Source organism: Haematobia irritans, chromosome 4 (genome assembly GCF_050003625.1).
Source record: "Haematobia irritans isolate KBUSLIRL chromosome 4, ASM5000362v1, whole genome shotgun sequence".
NCBI lineage: Eukaryota > Metazoa > Arthropoda > Insecta > Diptera > Muscidae > Haematobia > Haematobia irritans.
The window spans coordinates 226,982,284-227,010,132 of NC_134400.1; the positions used below are offsets into that span (position 1 = coordinate 226,982,284).

General features: G+C 34.6%; 2 protein-coding genes and 1 long non-coding RNA gene across 5 annotated transcripts; 1 reads left to right on the forward strand and 2 right to left on the reverse strand.

Moving 5' to 3' along the window:
• The first annotated feature begins 760 nt into the window (after window positions 1–760).
• Window positions 761–27,801, forward strand: LOC142235248 (zinc finger TRAF-type-containing protein 1 homolog). 3 transcript variants are annotated; one of them, XM_075306503.1, is made up of 10 exons: window positions 761–891; window positions 956–1,354; window positions 6,968–7,026; window positions 7,086–7,200; window positions 7,263–7,386; window positions 22,571–22,723; window positions 22,785–22,945; window positions 23,009–23,125; window positions 23,180–23,265; window positions 26,161–27,303. In XM_075306503.1, the coding sequence occupies exons 2-10, from the start codon at window positions 962–964 to the stop codon at window positions 26,186–26,188; spliced, it is 1,236 nt and encodes a 411-aa protein (XP_075162618.1). In that variant the 5' UTR covers window positions 761–891; window positions 956–961; the 3' UTR covers window positions 26,189–27,303. The 3 variants fall into 3 exon arrangements, 2 of the variants coding, with proteins under 2 accessions (XP_075162618.1, XP_075162619.1); XM_075306504.1 differs by having other exon boundaries at window positions 769–865; XR_012721847.1 differs by adding an exon at window positions 27,594–27,801 and having other exon boundaries at window positions 783–1,354; window positions 26,161–26,243.
• LOC142235251 (uncharacterized) lies at window positions 890–2,232 on the reverse strand. The gene is made up of 2 exons (XR_012721848.1): window positions 1,537–2,232; window positions 890–1,445 (listed from the first exon to the last, which is right to left on the reverse strand). It is a non-coding gene; the product is annotated as an uncharacterized LOC142235251 (long non-coding RNA).
• LOC142235250 (uncharacterized) lies at window positions 7,405–10,038 on the reverse strand. The gene is made up of 2 exons (XM_075306505.1): window positions 9,117–10,038; window positions 7,405–9,057 (listed from the first exon to the last, which is right to left on the reverse strand). Exon 2 carries the CDS (start codon window positions 8,493–8,495, stop codon window positions 8,145–8,147), a length of 351 nt encoding a protein of 116 aa, XP_075162620.1. The 5' UTR covers window positions 8,496–9,057; window positions 9,117–10,038; the 3' UTR covers window positions 7,405–8,144.
• Window positions 27,802–27,849: the final 48 nt, after the last annotated feature.

The following is a 27,849-nucleotide window of genomic DNA, read 5'->3' on the forward strand; positions in this document are numbered from 1 at the left end:
TCCATTTTTTTAATTTCTTGCAAATGACCACGAACTTCGTTGCACAAATAAGTATTGAAAACCACATGGTTTTTTCGTTGCATTTTAGGGTAGTGTTTTGTCAAAGTTTTCTCATATGATCTTCAATACCTTTTCAAAGATTTCGTCAACATTTTGGCAAATTGAAAGTAATTCGCAAACAATTTGAAGATGTATTGAAGATGAGCTATTTCAAGTCAAGTTGAATTTTATTCATATTCATCTTTATTTAATCAAACCGAGCCCATGCGGACTATATGTTGATAGATAATACAAATGATTACAGGTATTTGCTTGAAATGATTAAACTAACTAATACATATTTTAAAAACATTAAGTGAAAAATACTATAATAAAACGAAATATATATGAAAATTATGAAAATAAAAACAAAGAAATGTGATGTTTAAAACTAATATCCTAAAACTAAAAACCTAACGCACACTTTTATAAAAAAAAAAATAAAATAATTATGAAAAAATAAATGGTGATAAAATTATTGTCAGTGAGAAACATGACTAGTTCAAATGATTATTATGAAAATGCAAAGTCAATCTATCTTTAAATTTATGTTGAAAATTATATTTACCCTCAAACTGAAAAGTTGTTGCATTTGAAAAACGCTCATCCTGTGTTTATTGGGATATCTCTTTTATTTGAAGCCGCCAATGAAATTTGTGTTCAACGGCGCAAGTATTCGATTAGCCGTCACACCACCAGCCGTTGGCAACAAACAATACCTGACTACGTTCTACACTATTTGTCTTCAAAGAATTTAATCAAAGAACATTTGTCAACAAATCAAGTAAAGTCCGCGGATTCTTTGAGTTGCGTTTTCAAAAAGAGTGTAAATTAAGAAAAGAAGGAAAAATCGTACTAGATATAGCAGCTCACTTTTTATTGCTTATTAATTTAATTTCAATTTACTTACTATTAGTTTATTATGGCAGACGTCGAGTCTTCAAGTGCTTCTAGTCTCCAACCTCCGTCTTCTACTACAAGTGGACACATTATTCCTTTATTGGCTGCAGCAGAAATATTAAATGAGAATACTGCGCAACAAGCCACAGCAGCTTCCACCTCCAGTCTGACCCAACAGAGTATCCAGGCTGCTAATAGTACACAAAACAATAGTTCCACAACTTCCCACTTGTCGGTTACTACTACCCCTAATCCCGATGAACCACCAGCAAAGAAACAAATGCTGGATCATCCATCAACATCTTCATCTTTACCCGTTCCACCATCCGCCGCATATGAAAAACTTGAAAGCCGTTTGGGGGGTATTTTGTGTTGTGCAGTTTGTTTGGATTTACCCAAGACTGCTATGTATCAGGTGAGTAATTTTTCTATGTTCATCTGTCTGTGGGAGATCGATCCAGGAAAATTTTTAAATAGTTTTAAATGTTACGCGTATCCACATGTCTCTATAAGAAAATTACGCATTTCCTTTTGATTATTGATTTTTTCAAATTTATATAAAGTTTTCTATTGAATTGTAATGCGGGTATAACATACATTGTTTCAGAGATGCAAACTTGATATAAAACGTAATATGTATTAGCAGCAGTAATTACGTTGGTCCGTGGTGGGAATTAATTGTTCATTCCATTTGTCATATATTTTATACATACATACTCTGATGACTTATATGTAGTCGTAAACTCACACAGAGACATTGTAGAAGTTCATTGAAAACCCTTCATTAGTATGTTCTTTTTCAGGAGGGGCAAGTGCAAAATTTCGAATTATTTGGGTATTGCTCTTTAGTTACATAATGTTATGGCCTTAGTTCCGTTACAATAATTTTCTTGATATGTACCTATATATAATATTGATTGTATCCTCTTTTTACAGAACACATTTTCTTATTTTGTTTTTCAATTCAGAATCACATATGTACCAAGAATAACATAGGTATACTTAGTGGAATAGAAACAAATAAATCAAATTTTCTTTTTCCACTATCGAGAACAAAGAACCAGCAAGGGGAACAACAACAACATTACGTCGTCATTTTTAAAACATCCAGCAACAACAAAACCTTATTTTGCTTTCCATTTATCCTCCCTTCTATATCAGGCAGAAATGCAGCAACCACTACACTAGCATAGCTCATAAACTTCAATTTCATTTCCTCATGTCTGAAATAAAATAACAAAATACAAATCGTAATGAATCTAAAGAATCTGAAAGATACCATGTAAAAACATATGATTGTTTTTGGGCATTTGGAATAACTATTTTTACTCTGGTGTCCACTTTATTAAATTCACTTTGTTCCTTTTTCGTAATAACGAAACAATAACAAACAGAAAGAAATTGGAAGATACGACGTATATATAAAACGATTAAATTATATGCCTCTCTCTCTTTTCATTTCTGTTTACATTTTTTGTTTGGAACAATTGTATGCACCCAGCAAACATTTTCTATCAATTTAATCGCATGATTAAAAGCCAATTAGTTAATACTAAGTATATCATCTGTTGTTGTTTGTATGTATTATCAGATTTTGGAACATTTTTTGTGTAATGAAAATATTTTATTAAATATTCCAAAGATTTGATAATATTTCGAAAGGCAAGGAACTTCATATTTTGCTATGGAGTAGGAGTCGAACGAATGTAATATGTGTGAAGTAAAATACAAAAAATAACAAAAAACAAACTTTTAAAAATAGAAAAAATTTAGTTGGTTCGAATTCCAGTGACCGTTTTTCGGATTTTCGTATGTTATACGGGAACAGAGCATTTGTCAGTTTTAATAAAAATGGATGTAATGTCGGGATGTATCAATTAGTTTAAATTAGGGATGCCAGATTTTGAGGAGGCAAAAAGAGCACATTCAGTTTATAAAAAGAGCACATACGAAAAAAAGTGCACACTTTTTCAAATAAAATAAAAACATTTAATTCTAGAATAATTGATTTAAACATAAAAAAGGTTCATAACAAATACATAAAATAAACCATTTTCATCTCAAGCTAATTTTCTTACAATACTTTGTAAGTCATTTGTTTGGTGTTTTTGTGAAAAATGTTATTGGAAGAAGTTTGTTTACATTTAGAACAGAGTACAAAGTGAAGAAGCAACATTGGAGTGCTCTTCTTCGACTCTGATATATAAAGTAAAACACTATTTATAGTGGCGTAGGAAAATCTCGTAGTGTAACATTTACGTACGTTCAGTTTACTTTTACCATTTATTGAATCGCGTTGGAGTAATATTTGTTGTGATGCATACAAAGAGCACAAAAAGAGTACTTAACTAAAAATAGAGCGCTTTTGCGTGCCCTTTTTGCCTATCTTGTTTTAAGAGCACACTTTGTAAAAAAAGAGCTCATGTGTTCTTTTTCCCTTTTATTCTTAATCTTCGGAACTGTCAAACATAGTTTGACACCCATGGCTCATCTATGTATTATAAGGTCTATGATATTAACTATGGACCAAGAGTTAGATCATGGACAAAAAATACAACTTTTAACTTTATTTTCAATTATTAAAAAATTAACGCCGAAAATAAACCTATTTTCAATGCGTGAACCGAAGATCATTCCGGCCTTAATGCAGGATACAAACACAAGATACCAGAGCTAGTAATTGGAACAGTAATAGTAATAACACAAATATGAGTAACGCATTTCAATAAACGACTCTTATGCTATGGTCACACTGGGCAAATATTTGACAGAAATCGAAAAAGAATCCGTCGCCACAGCCAAATTTGCAATCATTTTGAGCTCATATTGGCAGGGTTATTTTCCAAAAACCGTATCCAGATATTTGGAAAATGTTTCTGGAAAAATGTTTGATACTCATTTTGGTCAAATATTTGCCTAGTATGACCATAGCCTTAGTCTCTGTTCGGACGCGGCCCTTGCAATAACTATCATTATTTTATAGAAGACCACAAATGTACAATTTTCCTATAAAAATCAATATTGACCACTTTGTAGGGAAAAGTTATCGTTGCGAGATTTCGAATGCAATAAGGACATAATACAGCCAGCATCGTTCGATATTACCTATACAATACGTAGCAGTAAAAGGGCTGGGTATTAGAGGTGTGCACGTGAGTAATATTTTACTCACGCTCACGCACACTCACGACGGAAAAATCTTACTCGCGCACGATATTGTTTGGTAGGTCTCACGCTCACGCACAATCACGAAAAGAAAACTTGTACTCACGCACACTCACGCGTGAGTCACGAAAATTTTCGTGAGTCACGACAATTTCGTGTCACGTGCACACCTCTACTGGGTATATGTATAAAATGCTTATCTGTAGATGTCAATGTCTAATTAAACCAGTCAGCTGTTCATTATCTCGTGCAGAGAATGAAATACATACACATACAATTATTTATATACCCATATTATCTGCTCTTTCGTTTTTAAGCAATACTTCTTTTGACCTGTCCACAAGATTCACATGCAGATGTTAAACTTGTTTTACTAGTTCTAGATTACAATAGGAATTGCTTTCTTTGCGACGGCCCATTGAATTCATCGGATATTTGATTTAGTTTTTCTCTTTTCTTACGTTCGTAATAAATAATGCATATGCAGTGATCTTTGTATCTATTTATCTCCATTTTTATGTTCGTAACATATAAGCTATATGCAGTAATATTTGTATATATTGTTTTCATGATTACGAGAACGTGGAAATTTCTTTTTTGGTTTTCATATTCATACTTTTTACTATGTTAGAAATTTGGGGATTTCATTGCTTTATGGCCCTTAAGAAAGAGGGGTTACGTCGGAAGAAATAAAAACAATTTTACCCAATAAATGCAACATGAAAGCAAATATTTTTGGATTACTATGCACGGAAATATTTGCCATCACAATAAAGTGTGCAATTCATACATACATATATATTTAATCAATCAATGTTCTTAAGTAATTACAATACGTTGAAAGATTAATTTTAGAATTGAATTAAAAACTATCAACCTACACACAATCTTAAAAAAAAAAGAAACAAGGAAAGTCTCCTCTACCATTTTACAGACTAACTCTGACGTTGAAATCCGAAATCGTTGAAGTTTGTCACACAAAAAGAGATAAATGGTATAGGTCCCGATGGGAGCTTTGTCCCCACAAAAGAGATAATGTTATAGGTCCTGGTGGATCTCTGATTTCTCCTTTGGTGGGCCACGACGAAGGGTATAAACACAAATTCTCATGATAGTAAGACAAAAGCTAGTACATTGTAAGCAAAGTAATAAAAGAACGTTTAGAACATAACAAAAGTTTATGTCATTCCAGCGATTCTCAGGTAATCAAAGTTTTTTTGTGGAGGCGATTTCTGTATTTAATGCTGAAGAAATAATAGCAAAATATTTTATATCCGTGCCATTTACATAAAACAGACCGTTGTCAGCCTTTTAAATACGTCGACACTTCTTAGACTCACCACCAGTTCGAAAACATTCGTACACAATATCCAAAACTCACCGGAAAAGCGCCTTCACTATTCAGAAGTTGTACCACGCCAGTTTATTAACATGGCGTGGTACAACGTGGTACAACAATAAGTACCTTTCAAATGTATAAATAAAAGATTTCATAAAAATATTGCTTAAAGATCTGTACATTTATTAATTCTCAAGTTGTTTTAAAATGCAAGTGCTACATATCACTTAACATAGAATGTGCTTGCCGTCGAAAAACCACAACAGGTGTACTAGTTTTCCTAGTGATTAGGCGTTTTCCCCGGGAATTTTTCTTTACGACAGTGATATTCATATAAAATATTAGTTCAATACTATAAAAAAAAGTTTCGAGATTGTATTCTGTTTAAAGTAAGGTTTATTTTCCTAAATTATGATCGCGACATTTCTACGATATTTCATTTCGATGAACTAGTAGTTAAGTAAGACAATGCGCCAATTTATCTTACACAGCCTACGTTTGCAAATATTTTCATAATTATTGCAAGAAATTTTTTTGTGAAGTATATGGTACAAATGTCATCCTATTTTTTTAATTCTAATTATGTATTTTTTTGGGAATATTAACCGATAACGTCCAATTCTAGAGAAATTAATTTAAAAATTTTAATTTTTTAATTTGACACCATAAATTGTATGTAATGTATTTTTTTTTCTATACTCACTTTGGAATAATTTTATATAGGGCTTACCTAGAAATGTTTTTGTGACATAATGAATAACGTCGTCAATAATACTTTATTTTTAGAAAGATATACTGTATTATTGAATTTAACAATTAAAATATGCTTTTTAAACCTCAGCAGTAAGTCAAGAGTGAGCAAATCGACTTATTAAAACATACAAATTAACGAAAAAACTTAATAAATGAATAAAACATTTATACAAGAGTAGCTTTCATTGTAATTTCAAAGAGCCACTGAATAAATCTACATATGCTCCACTAAGAACTACTGAATGGGAAAGCTGAAATATTACATTTACCATTATCTGCGTTACGTAAATTTATTCAACAAAATACCAATTTTATAACAATATTTAAATTGTAGGTTAATTGCATATATCAAAGTAACTAGTAAGAATTTAATATAGATGCTACAAATACTACATAATAATATGTAATAATTTATAAATGTAATATAACTCATGTACCTTCAAAGTTATGGATTCGATATAAGTTACTTATGAGTAGGGATAAAATATACCATAAATACTACAATGTAAAACTACAAATCAAAAGTCAATAAAACTAAGATCAGTAAAATACAAATATTAAAATTTGTTGTTTTTATTTAAATTTCTCACATATATCATCGTAAAAGGATAACATGCACCTCAAAAAATATATGTACATATAATGTAATAACATAGGATTGAACCCATATAACTAATTTTATTTTTGTTTCTCTCTTCCACTTTTAGGTTTTGAATTCAATTCCCCAAGCAAAACACTTTTAAAATATAATATATTTTGGCTTTTTTTTAGTGTCAAATGGGCCATTTAATGTGTGCTGCATGCTTTACTCATTTATTAGCTGATGGACGGTAATTTTTTTTAATGACTTTGTTTTGTTTTTAATAGTAATTTTGTACTTTTATTTTAGATTACGAGATCAAATTGCTACATGCCCTAACTGTCGTGTTGAGATATCAAAAAGTACAGCATCTCGCAACTTAGCTGTGGAGAAAGCCGCCAGCGAACTTCCGAGTGAATGCCAGGTTCATAATTACTGCCTATGGTAACAAGTATCTAATGTCACAAATCTTATATTCTGTTTTAGTTTTGCAACAAAGAGTTTCCATACAAATCTCTAGACCGGCATGAGCAACACGAGTGTTTCGAACGTCCAACAAATTGCAAATATTCTCGCATCGGTTGCCAATGGCGTGGGCCTAATCATGAAAGTAAGTGGATGCTATCTATTTATTTTATTCTAATCATGAAAGTAATTTGACGCTTTGTATTTAGTTTATTCTTTGGTATTTGTACAATTATTATACATTTTTATTTTATTTTATTAAGTATTTACATTCAAATTGAACAGTTACCATACCAATAACGAGTAACTCAATTGTTAACATGCCACCTTTGTACGCATATGTTCATGGTCTCTGAATGCGTGTTTTCTTCTAACAAAATTCTCTTTTGAAACCCTCGTCAGCTACCGCTTACTTAAAAGTAATAAAATAGACCAAGAAGGTATAAAGATACATTTTTAAATACAAATTAAATGATGTGTAGGGAAACTCTCTACACAAACGAGAAATTGAGTGAGTCATATGAGCAAATGCACATTAACCTAATAATATTAATTCTAATTGAAATCTTGTGAGACTATGAAAATATTCAAGTCATATTACCATAGCTCCGTTAGCGTATCCGATAATATTTGTTATGGCAAATTTTTACTGGAAGACGTCATTTACTCAAAAAAGCCAGCAAAACATTTTTGAGAAATAGAGAAGTTGCAAGTTTTTGCTGGAAAATTTTTCGCAGAAAAAAAATTGGAAGATGTAATCCACGATTATCAGCTGTTATTAGTCAAAAACAAATCATATGTGTAATATATGATTTTATGATAAGGGACCAATTTCTACTTATTTCATTGCTATTTACATAGTCACTTCTACTCTTTCGGCTGGGGAGCCAATCTCAGTTGTTGCTAGCCAGACATTCCAGGGGATGCGCTTGCCGGTTGACTACTTGGTTGTGGAGGTGGAGTTGTAAATTCGTCCTCAGTCTCAAACCCCAAGAGTGGACTGCAGCTGCTTTCTCTGGTTGGTGAATTTTGTTCGGTTCGTTGGGCAGGTGTCTTTCCTTGGTAATGATAGAGATTACTTGCATCATGACTGTTCTGCTCTGTTTGAGTACAAGTTGCATCATCCTCACTTTCTTTCTCGCGCCGTGGGAGCTGTGGTTCGACAGGACGGCTTCCTACGCCTGTGCCTCGCATCTGGTCCACGTGTGGGAGCTGTGGTTCGACAGGACGGCTTCCTACGCCTGTGCCTCGCATCTGGTCCACGTGTCTCTATACACGTTTTCCTCCTCCCGTAATCTCGTAGTGAGCCTGCCCAAGCTTCTTTGCTACAAAACCTTTGTGCCATTTACTACCCATATTGCCTGGTAGCGTAAAGAACATTTCATCGTCCACGTCAAATCCTCTACCGCGTGTATCACTTTTCTCCATACACTGCCTTACGTGCACCTTCTAGGGCACAGTTTGTTACGCGCGGCGTACTAAATTAATTTAATAATTTAGGACTATTGACTTCTAATGTTGGCGAATAAAAGGGCTAAAGGCATGTAAGATGTAAAATTGGCTAGCTCTGCCAAAGTGGCGTGGTTCAGTGACCCAATTGTATCGCAGCGTAATCATAGTAATAGAAATCATACCATGTCACAAGGCCACAAAAAAAAAATTGGAAGTAAACGTGTAAATGGTGTCAATTTAACACAACAGAACAGTTCTTATATGGTGAGGTGACGTGATGTTGATGTTACCGTGAGTGCAATTATCCCTCCCGAGTTTCCCATAGGAATCGCCATGGTAACCATTTACAGTTAAATTTACCAAACTGCTGTGGCGGAATATTCATGAGTTCATCTCCAAGCTACGAATTATATTGGTACATACCTTAGCTATTTACGTATATACTTATTCTAATATAAAAGTTGGCAATTTAGTCTTAAATAATTTGAGTGATTATTGTCAAGGTTCTCCGACTGTAGTTGATCTGCTGGAATTAGGAATATGATTCGTTGGGCCTTCATGAAGAGTTTGAAGAAAGTCGACTCAGAGATGTTGTTGGTAATTTAAAGTTGAGTTGTTTTTTTTTTTCTTTTTGGTGCATTATCAGATTTTGTTGGTATAAGTGTACTAGTCTTGCATTTTTTGTTGGTATCAAAATATTTAATATGGTTGTTGTTAATTTTCTTTCCGAGTTCATGTTGTATTTTCAATTACACGATTTGTTAGTTTATGGGAGGTGACATTTAATTGTCTATTGCCGTCGGGTATATTACAAAATAGATTGATTTATGCTTTTTTTTCTCTTTTTTTATTTTTTTTACGTCTTTATCATACAGAAAATATAATACAGATTTTGATATTTTACGATTTAATTTCCTTTATTAGTTTTTTTTTTCATACATCATTCACAGTTGTAGTTACAGTTTGTTATTATTTTCTATATTTCCTGTATTAAAAATAGTCTTTGCACAATTTCATTTAAGGGCCACTTATTTACGCACTTTAGGTGGACCAGATTTTGTTTAATCAAGTCTTTTAATATTAGGTATTATTTAATTTAGGTGACTGGACACATAGACAAATTAAGTTGCAGACATGTGCTCAACTTTGTCTTCCTTATGACGAGACCACAAACAAAAGTCTTCACCCGAGACAACTTAACTCTTGCACTTCAACTCTACGACTCTCCTCCTTCTTGTTCCAAAATCATTCTTTTATTGTCTTCTGGTCCACGTATGAGGGTATATAAAAATTATACGTTTGTCTTCTTTTCCCATATTCTAACGGTATCTTGCTATGATAGCGGTCGCAATATTTCTGGTGAGTAAAACAAATTTGAGTGAAAAGAACCAACGGACGAAATAATTCTCTTGGAGTTTCATGGGAGTTAATCCCAGGAATGTAGTTACCAGATTATAAATAAAAATAGAGTTCAGTGATAAAGTTAGCTACACCCGGCAATTAGTGCCTATCTTTTCGAACTGAGAAAATCCCTAACAAGTTTCTGGTCTTACCAAATCAAGTCTAGTTCTCATCTGCCTTCCCACACACAGAAAACAAATTTGTTGTGCCAACCAATTTTTTTGCCAACCAAATTATTTGGTCCCATCTACTATCAGAATATAACCAACAAAATTTGTTGAAGCAACCAATTATTGTCTGACACAACAGTATATAAAATAGTTTGAAGAACTACATTTTGGGCACATTAACAGTCACAACCAATAAAATTGAATTCGTTTGTTAAAGCAACTAACTATTTGCCCGATAACCAATGCTTGCGAATTTAAAGAAAAAATCCGTTGAATTCATTTTAGTTTTTATTTTATTATAACATATATTAATGTATATTGTAGTTATTGACCAAAAAGGATAACCCCATGAAATAGCTAAGGTGGAGATTTGCAAAATCTTCAAAAGCACAATCAAATATTTCCAGTTGTTGTTGTAGTAGCATATTATCATCATTGGAAGCGTCCCATAGCAAATGAATAACATGGATTTTCCCAACTTCCGCCAATACTCACGCCCATACATTAACTTTGTTAGTTCGACCACTCACAATCACGTGATCAATTTTCAGTGTGACTTGGGATTCAATCAGGCTCATGAAATTTTTCTTATATATCGGCAGCAGGAGAATGTTGAGATTTTGAGACCGATGATGAGGCAGACAAACCCTATATATACCTTTCCCAACCTCGGTAATGGTCACATTTGCTAAGATATCTCTACATATTTTATGGAAATTAAGAGAAATGGTGAAGAGTGAGTTGTAATTTGATGTTTATCTTACTTACCTTGAAAAAAAATCTAAATTGATTTTTAAAATTTTATGTAATTAATGAAACAAAAGATTATTTGTTGTCATAACACATATGTAGTCCATAGCAACAAGTTCCCTTTATAACTATCAAATCTGTTAACACAACCAACTTATTGGCCAGACAGACTTTCTGTTGGGTTTGGTGACACATTGGAAAAAAAAAATTAGTTATCGCAACAATATGGAATATATTGAAATGGTTGCTTACTTCAATATATAAATAACGACCAATATTTGGTCGGGTGTACGAACTTTTAGTCACACAGCTATTATATTGGTTATAGAAACCATTAAACAAGGGAAGTAACTAACATTTATTCCAAACAACTAAAAATTGTAGGTCTCCACTATCTATTTGTTGTCGTACTCGAATTCCAACCAATAATTTCTCTGGGTGCAGAAAAAGTTGTGCTGGTGATACACCCGTCGTTGAGTGGGGGGGGCAGTTTTATATTGCCGGAGGATTTCATTAAGATTCTCCTGCAGTGTCTGCTTGGTTGTACATATGGCCTTTAAAGCGTTCTTCACGGTCTGCACACTCCGCTCAGCTTGACCATTAGCCGAAGGGTGGTATGAGGCGGTGTACTTGTGATACTTAACTCCAACTGATGTAAGGTATCAATTGAATTCAATGGACGAGAAGTTGGTACCATTATCCGTAACCACCATTGAGGGTACCCCGTAGCTCGCAAAAACATCATCCACTAATGCAATAGTTACTGCGTGTCATCGCTTTGGTTACTTTCACCTCTAACCATTTACTATATGCGTCGGTTATTATCAATAACATTACACCCTGAAACGGCCCCGCATAGTCCATGTGCACACGCTCCCATGTCCCCTTTGGATACTCCCAATGATGTTCCGTAGTCTTCTTTGGTCTATTGGCCACACTTGCGCACTTGTCACACCTCTTTGCCATCATATCAATGTCAGAATCCATTTTTGGCCAGTACACAAAGGAACGCGCAATTCCTTTCATTATACCCTTCACCACTACTGTGGTACAGGGTATAATAAGTTTGTGCATTTGTATGTAACGCCAAGAAATAGTGGTCATAGACCCATCTTTTAGTATACCGATCGGCTTAGAATTAAATTCTGAGTCGATTTAGCGATGTCCGTCCGTCCGTCTGTCTGTCCGTCTGTCTGTATATGTCTGTCTGTCAGTCTGTCCGTCTGTCTGTATATGTAATTTTGTGCACAAAGTACAGCTCGCAATTTAAATCCGATCGTCCTCAAATTTGTCATAGGGCCGTCTCTTGGGACAGAGACAATCGCTATTGGTTTTGGAAAAAATCGGTTCAGATTTAGATATAGCTGTCATATATATTTATCCCTGATTTGGTCATAGTTACCGTGTTTATTAACCGATTTTCTTGAAATACCGTACATCCAAATATTTTATGAATCTCGAAAATCTTGCAAAATATGAGCCAACGGTTCAGATTTAGATATAGCTCCCATATATATCTTTCGTCCGATTTAGACTCATATGACCACAGAGGCCAAAGTTTACTACCGATCTTCGTGAATTTTGCACAGAGGGTAGAATTGACATTCTACCAATGCTTGGTAAATTTGATTGAAATCGGTTCAAATTTAGATATAGCTCCCATATATATCTCCCGTCCGATTTGCACTCATATGACCAGGGGGGCCAAAGTTATACTCCAATTTACGTGAAATTTCGCATAGATAGCAGAATTATTATTCTAACTATGCATGTCAAATTCAGTCAAAATTGGTTCAGATTGTATATAGCTCCCATATATACGTACACCAGAGTTGGGGAAATATGGTAGACTGTTTCATATTTTTGACCCATTTTCAATTTGATTTTCCTCCAATTGACTGGATAGTTTCCTCAGAGAATACAAATAGGGCCAAAATTCTAACACTTTACACAAAATTCTGTGATGATTTCCCCATATCTTAGCCATATCCTACACACTGCAATGTCAAAATTTCCACAGAACGGATGAGTTTTAAATAAGGATCCAAGTCGCCCGACTACACCAAATAATATATCACAACCCACACTTGACCACATATCTTGGCGAGATCTAACCAATATCCTTGTAAAATCGCCACTGCTGAGTAGCAAAAATTGTAAATATTACTCTAATTGTCCTATATCTCGAATACATATGTATCGCCTGAAAAATCATAAATCTCTTTTGTACAATTGCATTAAAATTTCTCTCGCTTCATATTTCCCACATTTTTTACTATCACTGTGTTTCATCCCAGGGCGTTAGCCGATTTAAATTTTAATTCTAGAGTTTTTGTAGAAGTACAAATTGTTTCCATTAAAAGTATTTGTATCTGGAAATGCAAACTTTTGTATGGCTCCCAGCAAATTTTAAGTAGTTGAGATAGTAACACAAATGTTTGTCTACATAGTGGTGAAGGGTATAATATAGTCGGCTCCGCCCGACTTTAGACTTTACTTACTTGTTTTTCCTATACCGAGGTGGCCATTATGGAGGCTCTCTAAAATTGATTGCCTGTACTTTGGAGGTATCACGACTCTATGATCAAATACAAAACAATCTGCAGATAACTTATAATTCGCCATTGGTAATTTGTACCTATTTTTAATCAAACACTGGCCTTTCTCCAGAATTCGAACTATTTCTCCCAATTCGGGGTCTTTTCTTGTTTCTCGCGCTATATTCTCGGCCGTAACTGGCAACTGATTTATCTGTCTCACAACAAAATAATCAAATTCATCGTACTCACCAACCACGTCTTTGCCCCTCGATTTGATTTCCTCCACTTTTTGTACAGCCCGTGACAGGAAATCTGCGTTTGCATTTTTGGCGGAAGACTTATATACAACATCGAAGGTAAAATTACTAAGAAAATCAGCATAGTTTGTCATGCGAAAATGCAGAGAACTGGTAGTGACTTATCTGGCCGTAATATCTGCGATAGGAGCTTATGGTCTGTGATTAATGTCCACCGACGAGCATACAAATATTTGAAAAACCGCTGTGTCGCCCACACAAAGCCTCCTTGTCCATCTGTGGGTAACGCTGTTCAGTCGGGGTCATTGTCCTACTGGCAAATTCAACTGGTCGTTCTTCTCCATTTTTCAAACGGTGGGACAAGACCGCGCCTAGTCCCGTTTTGCTAGCGTCGGTTGCCAGCAATAAAGGCAAACTGGGATCGTACGGCATCAACACCTGAGGTGATACTAAAATGTGCTTAATGTGGTTATAAGCTGCATCGGCTCTCGAATTCCACGAAAACTGTTTCGCCTTCAAAATATCTCTTAGTGGTCTTTCTCGAGTCGCCAGATCCGGAATAAATGAGCTATAGTACGAAGCCTTCCCCAAAAACAGCTGAATATCCTCCAAAGTTCGTGGTCTCGGTGCATTCAATATGGCCTCTATATGTCTTTGTGACTTATGTACGCCTGTTTCGTCAATAACGTGTCCTAGAAACTCGACGGACGATATTGCAAAAACACACTTTTTCCTATTCAGTTTTAATCCACATTCTTTCATCCTTTGCAACGTCGACTCAAAAATCTGTAGCTGTTCATCAAAATTCTGCCCGAAGATAAGGATGTCATCGAAAAAATTCAGCACCTTGGGAAGACCCTGTAAGATGGCCTCCATCTTCCGTTGCCATATCGCGGGAATATTGGCAGCCCCGTATACCGCTCGTGTTGGTCGAATAAGACCGTGAGTCACTGTATTTAGTGTAAGAATCTGGCTGAAAGTATCGTCTAACACCAGATGAGAATAGGCATCGGTGACGTCCAAATGTACAAATATTCTCGCCCCTTTCATTCTTGTGAACAAATCTTCGGTTTTGGGAATTGGATGCTTATCCACCACCATTTGAGGGTTCACTGGTGGATGTCCACTCGGAGAACTCCACTCTTTCATAGAAACCGGCGGCTATCTTTGCCTCTATTTCTCTTGCATATGCTTCACGAAGTGCGTGGGGTATCTCCCTTGGTCTTGCAAATATTGGCTTGGCATCACCTTTCATTTGTACTCTCACAGCTGGCCCAATTAATTTTCCTGCCGTTTCACCAAACACGTCAGTGAATTTCTCCAACGTCTGTTGCAATTTCATTTTCTGTATGGTATTCTGTTTTGTCTCAACCGAAGCAATGCTGTTCATTTTGGCTAAATCAAACACCTGTTCAGGCTCTGAATCAGCGGTTTGACTCGAAAACAAATTCTCAAAATTTATTTCATGAGCAAAGTGTGAAATCCATTCACGACCGCATAGTGTGTCCAACTCGTCTTCAACCACGTACAAATTCAGAAGTTTTGACCTTTTTCCCAACGTCGCCTTAACCACCACCCTGCCAATGCAGTTAATCCCATGGCCTGTATAACTTGCAAAACGCCTCTCCGACTTCAGTAATTTATAATTCGGTTTAATGCCTCGCAGTTTCTTCCTGCATATTATACTACAGGGCGCACCTGTGTCCAGTTCCATTTCAACGACCTTGTCGTTAATTTTAAAATAAACCAATTTCTTCTCACAGCCGCCATTTTGACTCACCCTGTTCACGAACCGCCACTCATCAATGACTTCTTCATTATCATCGCATTCAACTTGGTTCGTCTTGGCCTTGCAAACCTTTGCCATATGGCCCACCTTTCCGCAAAAGTAGAAAGTGGTTGCCACCGGAACCGAAACATTTAACACTACTAGGTGCCGGCTGAATACTCTTAGTTTTCGAACCACCCTTAGTTCTAATTGGGTTGAACCCCAATTTGCATGTCTGTTCGATTTGCTGTGATGTACTGGAAATGACCTCTTTTGCGGCACTATGTATTTATTCTCTTGTATACGCATACTCATATGCCTCGGCAAATGTTGACGGTTGTTTCGCAATAATATGCGCATAATTCGCATATTCGATCTCCGGCACCTTGGCGAGTTCCAATGCCCAATCAAATCGCGCAAAGTAATCCCCGACACTTCCTCCCTCGTCTGGTTTGAAGTCTGTCATTGAAAAAGCTGGAACTTTGGCAGTCACATTTGAGGAAGACGCACTTGCAACCGCCGTCTGTGTTGCACTCACCACAGTTGCCTTTATTGCATCAGCAAGCTTGTCCATTATTTCCTGCATATCCTCTGGTGCAAGACTCATTGCCCAATTCTGACACCACAGTTACGTTCCAAATAATACACGTTAGTTTCTCTCAATTTATTCAACTTGTTCATAAATTGGCGGTTGAAAGAAGAATAATAATAATAATAGTAAGAAGAGGAGTAGCTTATGTAATGAGGAGGACAGGCTCATGGAAAAATTTCTACAAGCAACATTGAATGTCCAAAAACCTCCATCAACACCTGCACCAACCTCAAGAAGTGATGCCAGTACACCCCAGTGTTACCGTTGTACCACTTTAGCGGCAAATTTTTCACTTTTTTCACGCGGTGATACTTTTGTGCCAGTAAATGTGATACATTTGCAATTTTGCGATACATTTGCTATATTTTAATTACATTCGTTAAGATTACAGATATGATTAGATTCTACGCAAATACTTGAAATCACGAAACGATTATTATATTTGTGAGCAAGTTTGCTTTTTCACCATAATATTATCAGTGTATATTTTAACCTCTTAAAAGTATGCATGGAAAATTTTCTATCGTAGATAAATCGGTTTAATAAAAATGAATGGTTTACTAGTTTAGATCTAAATTAAAAAAGATATTTCACTATGATATACAATTTTCGAATATGTGGAGACTGTCCTCAACGCACAGCTTGAGCCACACGCATTTCCATTGCCACTTCCTGAAGACATTTTCACAAATTTCAACAACTGCTCAACTTTTTCCATTATCGATTTAAATAATGCTTATATGCAACTTGCCACTTCCTGAAGACATTTTCACAAATTTCAACAACTGCTCAACTTTTTCCATTATCGATTTAAATAATGCTTATATGCAACTTGCCACTTCCTGAAGACATTTTCACAAATTTCAACAACTGCTCAACTTTTTCCATTATCGATTTAAATAATGCTTATATGCATCAAACAGACGTTTCGTAACGCTTTACATAAACCAATAAAAAGTGTTCCTGTATTTCGACCAAAAAAGCAAGTGACGTACGCCGTAACAGAACCTCTGGAAAATGAATTACGGAAACTCGAACGTGAAGGCATAATCTTACCTATAAATTTTTCCGAATGGGCAGCACCCATCGTAGTTGTAAGAAAGTCGTCCGGTAATTTTCGAATATGTGGAGACTGTCATCAACGCACAGCTTGAGCCACACGCATTTCCATTGTCACTTCCTGAAGACATTTTCACAAATTTCAACAACTGCTCAACTTTTTCCATTATCGATTTAAATAATGCTTATATGCAACTTGAGGTGGATGATGAGACAAAAACTGTTTGTTATTAATACTCATCTCGGGCTATACATTTTTAACCGTCTAGCTCAAGAAGTAAAGTCAGCCCCAGTAGCATTTCAACAAGCAATACAAACAATTTTGTCTGGAATTCAAAGTGCGTATCCGTATTTAGATGATGTTGTTATTGCTACACAAACCCGAATCGAAAATGAAAAAGCAGTTATCGAAGTGCTTACCACGCTAAAAAGAGCTACAATATTTATTTATTTATTCATTATAATACAAACATATAACATAAACATAACATAAAGGGTGATACTGTCAAAATTTGGTCAATATAAACTTGACGTATTTCTTTCAATTTTGCATTTAAAAAACCTGAACACCCCTCATATTGAAGGTGTGTGTGTGTAGAATGTTGCTCCTATTTTGATTTTGGAATTCACTCTTCAGTTGTCAAAATGCCGTCCAAGCAAGAAGAGCAGCGTATCAAAATTTTGCTCGCGCATCGCGAAAATCCGAGCTACTCGCACGCAAAATCGCTAAAAGTTGCCAAATCAACCGTTACAAATGTAATTAAAGTGTTTGGGAACGTTTGTCGACAGCCAGGAAGTCTGGATCGGGGGAAATCGAAAACCGGAAGCCGCTGAGACGACAAAGAGAGTTACCGGTAGTTTCAAGCGAAACCCTAACCTCTCTCTCCGAGATGCCGCAAATAAGCTGGGTGTATCGACTACAACCGTGCATCGAGCCAAAAAACGAGCCGGACTATCGACTTACAAGAAGGTAGTGACTCCAAATCGCGATGATAAACAAAATACGACGGCCAAAGCGCGATCCCGGAGGCTGTACACGACGATGCTGACGAAGTTTGATTGCGTGGTAATGGACGACGAAACCTACAAAGCCGACTACAAGCAGCTTCCGGGACAGGAGTTTTATACGGCAAAAGGAAGGGGAAAGGTAGCAGATATTTTCAAGCACAAAAAACTGTCAAAGTTCGCAAAGAAATATCTGGTTTGGCAAGTCATCTGTACCTGTGGCTTGAAAAGCAGCATTTTCATAGCTTCCGGGACTGTCAACCAAGAAATTTACGTGAAAGAGTGTTTGAATAAACGTCTGCTGCCTTTCCTGAAGAAACACGGTTGTTCCGTACTGTTTTGGCCGGACTTGGCATCTTGCCATTACGGTAAAAAGGCCATGGAGTGGTACGCCGCCAACAACGTGCAGGTGGTTCCCAAGGACAAGAACCCTCCCAACACGCCAGAGCTCCGCCCAATTGAGAAATACTGGGCTATTGTCAAGCGGAACCTAAAGAAGACCAAAAAACTGCTAAGGACGAGCAGCAGTTCAAGGCAAACTGGCTTTCTGCGGCGAAGAAGGTGGACAAGGTGGCTGTACAAAATATGATGGCAGGTGTCAAGCGTGAGGCCCAGCAATTCGGATTTGGAAAAGTTAAAGCCTAACTGAATATTTTTCCTGAATTTTATACTAATTGAACTTGAAAAAGAAATTTAATTTGATTTTTTAAATAAACGATTTCACCCATTTACACGCGTTTTACCTTGACCAAATTTTGACCGTATCACCCTTTATAACAGTCAACTTTCGGAAGTGTCCATTTTTAAAACCACCATTTACATAATTGGTTGATAAAAAAGACATACGTCCCGACAAAAACAAATTAAAATCAATCATGGAAACTTAACATCCTACTAACATTGGTGAGATAAGATCTTATTTACGAGCCATAAACTATCATGGAAAGTTTTTGCCCAAATGAGAAAATTAAGAGATCCCTTGGGCGCTCTTCTGAAGAAAGTTGCAACACTGGTCTAAATCATGTGAGAAAAATTTTACACGATTCAAAGAACTTTTATGTTCAGAATTATTATCATCTCATTTTGATCCGGATTTCCCTATCAAATTGGCCGCAGATGCATCCAGTGTAGGATTGGGAGCATATATATGTCACATTTTTCCCGATGGAATCTATTAGCCACTTTTTTTTCAATTCAATTCAAAAATATATTTAAGCCCTCTTGGACCATACATTGATATCTTTGAAATAAACAAAAGCAAAAATAAAGTATTAACAAATATGCAAAAAAATAATGCGAGAAAGGTTCTATCAGAATTTGCGTATTACGAGTAGAGTTTAGAAAATTAAAATATTGGAGGTAAGCGGGTTCACCATGTTTCATAATGCTAAAGAAAAAACAAAGTCATTTATGCTGTACAACTTTTTTAGGATTAGATTTAGTTTGGAACAAATGTGGGCAATATGATGCGCAAAAATCAAATTCGAATCAATTTGATCCCCAAGGGAAGTTATGGCATCTGTCAAAGAAACTATATGATTCTGTACAGTACTACTTTAAGGGTATTTTGGCATATTTTTCCAATATCGTCGTCCAAATGCACAGAAAAAAATATTGTCGTGAGGTCAAAGATTTCATGTCTTTAAAATACGAATTTAAATTTTGCTTCGCATAGAAGACAAAAGACGATAAACTTTTCAATGAAGTCGTATTGTCCTTATAATTAAGTGATTTCACTTAGAAATGGGTATCATAACATGAAAGAAAAAATATTTGGGCTAAGGTCAACTTGACTTTAATAATTCAGAAAAATTCTTTAGATTTAATGAAATTGTCTTTAAATTTATTGTCTGTTTGCATCTTGACTACGAAGCAAAAAATCGTTCAAATATAGGACATGTTTTTCAACACTTTATTTTAAAGACGTTTTTTACTTGAAACGTAGCATAATTTCTACTGGAAGTCGAGTCTTAATTTGGAAAATAAAGTTGTCGTTAACTCGTTTTTGAAGGACTTTGATAGCATATGAAGAAAAAAAGGTGAAAAAGCGAAAAATTAAAATTTGTTTCCTAGAAGCAAGTACACAAAACCCAAATTTAAAAGAGAATTGTGTCTTAAAAGTATCCTTACTTGTATTCTCCGCTTCTTTGGCTCGGAATCAATACCAAAATTTTTAAAGTAAAGACAAAATCTTTGGAACCGGGCATGCTTTTTTTTCAGTGTGGGAAATGCAGCGAGGTAATCCTCCAAAACTACACGTACTTAACAACTGAAAGTCGTCTGCAGAGCCGAACATCATTGACATACAACATGAACAACACAGGACCCAAAATGGAGCCCGGTAGAAATTTCATTAACACCAGACATGCGATTATCACACCGAATATATATTGAGAACGACCGGCAGGGGAAAATTTAAATTCGTAATAGAGCTTCGAATGTAGGATATTATAGTGGACTGAATCGAAAGCTTTACTCAAATTAAGAGCCGCGAGAACATATGGGTTACCGCTATCAAGTGCCCGCCTAATGTAATCAGTCAGCTTAATCATAAGGGATGTGGTACTATGATGCCTTCTGAAGCCCGACTGACATTCATAAATTAATGAGTACTGATCAAGATGTTCAATAAGTTGGCCCTTTATCAGTATTTCAAAACCCTTTGATAAAGCTGGAAGGATAGAAATGGGACGAAGATTAGAACAGTCAAGCTTACTGGCCGAACCAGAAATACTTCGGTTTACCACAACTTTTTCTAGTCAATCAATAAAATTGGACCCAATATAAGCGGTACGATTATCTATCCATTTCACAACAAACACTCCATTCGAATACAAAGCTTGAATTTCTTCACGCCTGAAAGTATTATCAAGGATAAATTTTGACGATTTTCCGCAAGGTGCTACACGCTTTAATTTTTTTTTTGTTTGCTATTTTCAACATTATTTTCTCGATGAATTTTTTTTATTGCTATTATGCAAATAAATTGCTGAGAAAATGACTTTGTTACGATATTGTACGATTATTCAATCAAACCTATTTTTTTCTATATAGACAAATGAGAGCAAGCTTATGTAAAGCGATCAAAACCATGAATGCATGGTTCTGCACACTTTTCGAGATCTGCTGTATGTATTTTACAATGTAAACAAAGCTAATGATGTGGTTTATAATGAGTTGTATATAGTATTTTAAAAAACTTTTTCTCACCAAACATTTACCTTTGAGGACGAATGGGACATATATATCCCATGAAATTTCTCATAGATGGAAATATTTTTTTTTACATTTTGGCGACACTTTACTTAGTAAATAGGTATATTCTGAATATGAATCCGCAAGAAAAACTTACTTTTATCGGGTGGTTAATTCTTCGTCGTCAAAGGGTTAAAGACAACTGAAAAGCCAATACAACAAATACGTGACTCAAAACAAAACTATACGAACAAAACAAAATTGAGTGGTTTCCGGGAGTAATTAAGAGGAAAATTGGTAACGTTAATTATGAAGTCAAAATTGATAATATCCCAGAGTTTCGAGCAATCAGATCTCATTCAAATCAGCTTAGACCACGATAACCACACGGTTGCTCCCGTGGTGCAATGGTTAGCATGGGAAGGAAACCAAATTGGCAACACTGGAAAACGGGCAAAACCATTGTGAATTGATTTGAGACTTGAAAATGCCTCTAGCGGGAACACCAAAATTGGCAACGATGGAAAACGAGCAAAATCATTGTGAATTGATTTGAGACTTGAAAATGCCCTTAGCGGAAACCCCCAACAAATATACTTTTTGCTAAATTATAGATTTCTTTTAATGCAAGTCCAGGAATTACCTTGAAACCAGCACACTTTTTATGAACATTTCGTACATCCATTTAAGAGTAGGCCTCTGGTTATTATGATTATCTTTAACTAGGTTAGGTATAATGGCAGACTGTTATTTCAAGTGAACTCACTCGGAGAAACCCAACCAAAGAGGAGGAATATCCATAATTCTATCTAATATCGGCACAAACCTTATTGGTTTGATGTGGAAAATATTCAATTAACTAAAATTCTTACTAATTATTTTGTTTCTTGGCGAGAATCAACATATACAACATACGCAGTCTTACACAAGTTTACATACGGTTAAAGAATTTTAAGATCATGCTTTAGTTCAAATAAATTAATTTAAAAAACAAGATATTTGTTAATTTTGAAGATTTTTTGTGCGGTTTTTTAAAGGTTAAAAACCAGGAATATGTAAACTTGTGTGAGACTATGAAAATGCATTTTATAAATTATGAAATTTATTGAGACCTTCAATTTGAAATTTTATTAATTTCAGCATCCGAACATGAGCGTAATTGCTCACATCCCAACAAATCTGGCTATGATGTTATGGCGGCTCTTGAAGCATACGACGCTAAAATAAAAGAAGAAAAGAAAATGTTTAACACATTGATCGATCTTTTAAGCTACGAAAAAATTATTTTTAATGGTAAGCTAATGGTAATTATATAACGTAAGATTTAAAATTCATTAAATTTATTATTCTAAAGATTTACAAATGAAGCCTTATCGTACGGATGAATACGTTCATAAGCTATTCTATGAAACGGCTCGATTTTCGGCATTCAATCACCAATGGGTCGTGAAAGCACGAATAAACAACAGTCAACGTGATCCGCACCAATCGAATGAGCGGAATATTACCTATCAAGTATGTTACTAAGAGTTGAGTAAATTCGACAATTCATTTCTAAGGTTTGTTTTTATATTTTAGCTCATTTTGAAAACTAAAACAACTACACCAATGAGTATACACTTCTTCGCTCTTAAAGGACCATTCTCTGACATGAAAGTGGGAACACAAATTTGTAAGCACGATTTCACAGAACAGGTAATCCTAATATAAAAAGTTTTTGTACAGAATTAATGTTCCAAACCATTTTAGAGTACCGAAAGTGAATACTATGTGTTACCACTACCAGACAGCAATGAATGTAATCGTTTATTATCCAACAAAGGTATTAACTTTCGGTAAGTCAAAATGAATTGAACAAACAGATTATAGTGATATCTAATATGAATATCTGATTTCATTTGGCAAAAGTGTTGCGCTAAGACTTTACCTCATGGCTTAGCCAAATGGGTTGCAGGCCATAGCGTTAAAATGTTATCCGTTTTAGTGTTAACACATCTGAAGTCGGGTTAAGCATTATCGAAAAATAACATTCTTTCATACGAAGGCATGATACCAACGTCAACCAACTATTGCCATGAATTAGGTTCTTCGAATGGCTTTCCTTTCTTATAAATAGGCCTGAACCCAAATTTCATCCAGATATTTGGGATTTCGCCAGACCGCAGAACGTAATTGAACAGGTTCAAAATAGTTTGCTAAAATATGTCTATCAAACCTCTTCACGAGGCTGTGTCGAACGAGAATAGTCCAGTATCCTTGACTTCTAATATGGAACACTATATCGCAATACACGTCTCAGACTTTCAGTTGCGGAATGTATGCGTATGGTATTCCATATTTTTTATGACGTGGTGTCGCAGTTGATGGTTTTACGTATAGACCAAAGGCCTGCACAAGCCTATTCGAAGTAATCGATGTTATAGTGAAGACAATACATTCCACGAATAATTTGAATAATTGAATATTACATTCCACGAATAATTTGAATAAAACAGAAACACTGTAAAGCGATTACAGTGTCAAGCATTGCAGAGCCATCGCATTCAAAAGGAATCGTTGTGCAGTTCTTTACAATATTTTGGTTTTGTTGTAATCATCACGACAACATTTTTAGTGAAGATAGAATATTTTGCATTAGCAAAGGCGTAACTTCGTATTCGACACGAAGTAACTATCAACCGAAGAACAAACACAATCGTCGATCAGTTGATTGGCAGAAGTCAGTGAATGCAGGCTGTGAGCGGGTCTGTGTTTTTTATGTGCCAACAACAAACAAAATAGGAATGGAGAGTGTGTGTGTTGCATACTCTTGTAGTTATTGTTTCACCATTTTCAAAGTTTATATTTTACACGATTGAGAAATGGACAATGGAGTTACTACTCGAATTCTTGGTGTGTGCTTGAAGTAATTGCTTGTGTATTCGTTGCAGAGGTTTGGTGTAGACATACGCCGTGTTGTTTCTCTTGTTCCATTTTGTAAAAATACTCCTTTGTTGCTCAGAAAAGGTATCAAGTCTATCGTCATCCTCTATAATTTCGTCCTCTATAAAACTCTGGTGGTTCAGGACTTTTCTTGGGTGCAGCGATCGATTCTTAAGACTAACGTATATACGTCAATGTGTACTGTCTTTAAGATTTAAGTTGTGTATCATCTGGAGTTACTTAGCACTCGAGTTGTTATATTCCACGTCCTCTGGCGTTAAATCAGACAATATTTCGTCAGTAGTAGTTTCCTTGCAGTGGTCGTGCAAATTACGTGGGATTACAGCATTGAGGATACTGGATGTTCCTGCTGGCTTGCAGTGTCGTTTCATCAGTTAAATTTGTGTGTATAGTGGTGACACATTTTGTGTCGAATCAAAAGATTTCCAGCCATATCTTCATGTCCGTTTAGCTGTTATATCGGGAAAATCTTCCTCTTAACCCTTTCACTACCGATGTCCACTTAGAAGGACATTCGGAAAAGACACCAAATTCTATTTTCCCACTTAGGGTAGGTACTATGTTCGGTTTTCGAGTTGAAACCCACTTTATTTTCGCGATTACTTTTCCTTAAATAACCAAAATTATAAATGAAAACAAACTTATTCCTGTAAAGTCTTGCCGAAATCTAGAGGAACAAGAAACTACGCATCAATTGAGTTAATTTGTCTGCTTTATATTGAACTGTTTTAATAAAGTAACCACGAAAATTTCAACGCGAAAAGCGAACATAGTACTTACTTTTAGTTACTATTTATTTCTCGATGTTATTTTAAAGTAGAGGCTTTAATCTAAATAAGCTATAAATATTTTCCATATTGGTGAGCACTAAAATACATTTTTATAAACTTCTTTAACAATAAACGAAAAATATGAAAATTTGAGACAATTATTCTACTGAATGTTTCTAGTAAATGGACATTTATACAAAAACTATAGCTGAAACTTTTACGGGTTCTTTTTTGTATTTTTTCCCATACTGTAAAAGATATTACAGGAAAAATTGGGCTTATCTTCATAAGGCCATTTGGGCACAATTCAAGAATCAAGTTTTCAGAACAAGCTCATATAGCTCTTGAAGTAATTGTGGTAGGTTTTAAAACAATTTTTGTTCTACATGCTGTTAGTACAAGTAAAAACAGAAGAAAAATTAAAGTTTTTAATCTTAGGTTTATTTCGGTAGTGAAAGGGTTAAGGTGTTATCAAGTCAAATTATTTGTCAGTATACATTTCTAGACATTTTTACGCAGATATGATATTTTTTTCAACAGTTCTTTGCTATACAAATTTTAAGAGTTTACTCCTTTTAGAAACGTGGAATTTGCCATAATTAAAGTATACTATGCTACTCTTTTTCCCTTTATGTTGGATACACACTTTTGTTTTTTCATGAATACTCGTTGACTGAAGGCAGGACTAAAAACTTTGTGAAACAGCTGACTCGTTAAAAATAGTTTTCACAAATTAGCAGAAAAATATTTTAATAATATATACCAGAGTAAACTTATATGTGTGCCCTGATATATACTTTTGCGTTCTTCGATAAAAAATACCTATAAAATGTGTGTCTTATACAATATATATGTCCCACCCAACGGACCATTGATTTTGGTTCTTTCTGATATTAGAAAACTAATTATAAGATCCCAAATGAAATCATATATACATGTTCATTCAATAATTTACAACTACAGATTTCTTTCTAATTAACATATTTGTATTGTGTTTTTTTTTTGTTATTCCCTTAGGCTTTTGATGTTCTTACTTAATAAATAAATCCGATGCTGAGTAAATGAAATTATTATCGTAACTATGCATATATAAAACATAGGTAATCACATAGTTAAGCTATTTTAATCATTTTACATGTTCACTTAGACTCATCTACATTATAATATCTATGCATCGACTAAGTAATGGTGCAATAAACAAGGTAAAAATATATTTAAATTGCAATGGTAGTATGGAATATGTCAGTATCAATATCAAAGATTGGCAGGGCATAAATTAATCTAATTTTGATTTATAAATCCAACGTTTTATGTTGCTATCCCAATATATAATTAGAATAAGTGCCATCTGACTGACGTTCAGCCTTGTTTATATTGCCATGGATGAATTAAAACGACTTTACAGCTGCATACACATGGAGAATTAATTTATATTTATAAAGATTTTTCGTTTAGTAGATTATGTTTAGCAGATCCTATAGATAAATTTATTGGGATGTTTTTCATTACATTAGTTACACTGATATCCAATTCAAATCTCACCCGTGTTGCCAGGTTGAAGTTTTCCAAATTGATAATTCATCGTACCAAGATATTAGTTTATTATAATGATTCAATAAAACAGATATCTTAGTAAAAAAATTAGCAATATCAAAAAAAAAAATAATAATAATAATTTTTTCATTTCTGTGCTTTGCTGATTATGCAATAAAAAACTAACCTAGCTTCAATTTAATGGATGTTTCGTAGAATTTTAAAATATTCATCTGAGCAACCCATGATACAAAAAATACAAGGATTTCTTTATAATGTCAGTTTAATAAAATAAAAATATTTAAATGCAACTGGTATTATAAATAATGTCCAATAGAATTCAGAGATAGGCTAGGTCAATCTTAATTTTTCGATAACTTTAAATTTTATATTTATTTCTAATAATATTTTTTTGGGACGCATAATTCCATGCATTCAAATTTCGCACGCAAGGTGGTTAATAATCTTCTTTACTATATAAGCAATTATTATATGATGCAAGCAAACATTTATATAGACTAGATTTCATGTTTACTTTAAACTAAATGAATAATTTGATCTAACCAAATATTTTATATTTTACCTACATTTACATAATAAAGAAAATAAATTTCGCTATGAGAAATATTTAATTTTAATTTTATTTTGTCAAAATGTCCCTCTTTACAATTGGTTTAGCTTTTCACGTTCCAGTAGGAATACCCAGATTATTATACCACTTATTCACAGATCTGTTTTTGAAAGGTCATTTTTTGTTCGTTTGGCCAGATGTTGGAATGCCTTACCTGCTGAACTGCGCATTTTCTCACACTCGAATAATGTGTTTCGTATTGAAGTTTTCAGACACTTTTCTGATTCGTAGTGTTGCTGGTACATGATTGCTAATGGGATTTATTGTTTTTATATCTTTCTTTCAGTACATATGGCTGGGGAGCCGATCATGATTAAATTATTAGATTATACTTTTAGTTTATTTTTTTATATAATTTATAGTTGTATTTAAATTTACTACATCCGCTTCTATTCAGATTATAAAAAAAACTTTGTAATACAAATGTATTTAGGCCATGTAGGCTTAGTATTACTGAATAAAAACTGATAAATAAATAAATAAAAATAAATAAATATTTTATATTTTATCTACATAAACATAATAAAGTAAATCAATTTCGC

Bases quoted from the DNA above. Each gene is read 5' to 3' on its own strand.
- LOC142235250 (XM_075306505.1), bottom strand. From the start codon at position 8,495: ATGCGAGGCACAGGCGTAGGAAGCCGTCCTGTCGAACCACAGCTCCCA.
- LOC142235248 (XM_075306503.1), top strand. From the start codon at position 962: ATGGCAGACGTCGAGTCTTCAAGTGCTTCTAGTCTCCAACCTCCGTCT. The intron at 1,355-6,967 runs GTGAGTAATTTT...GCTTTTTTTTAG, and splicing joins CCAAGACTGCTATGTATCAG to TGTCAAATGGGCCATTTAAT. The intron at 7,387-22,570 runs GTAAGTGGATGC...TATTAATTTCAG, and splicing joins GCGTGGGCCTAATCATGAAA to CATCCGAACATGAGCGTAAT.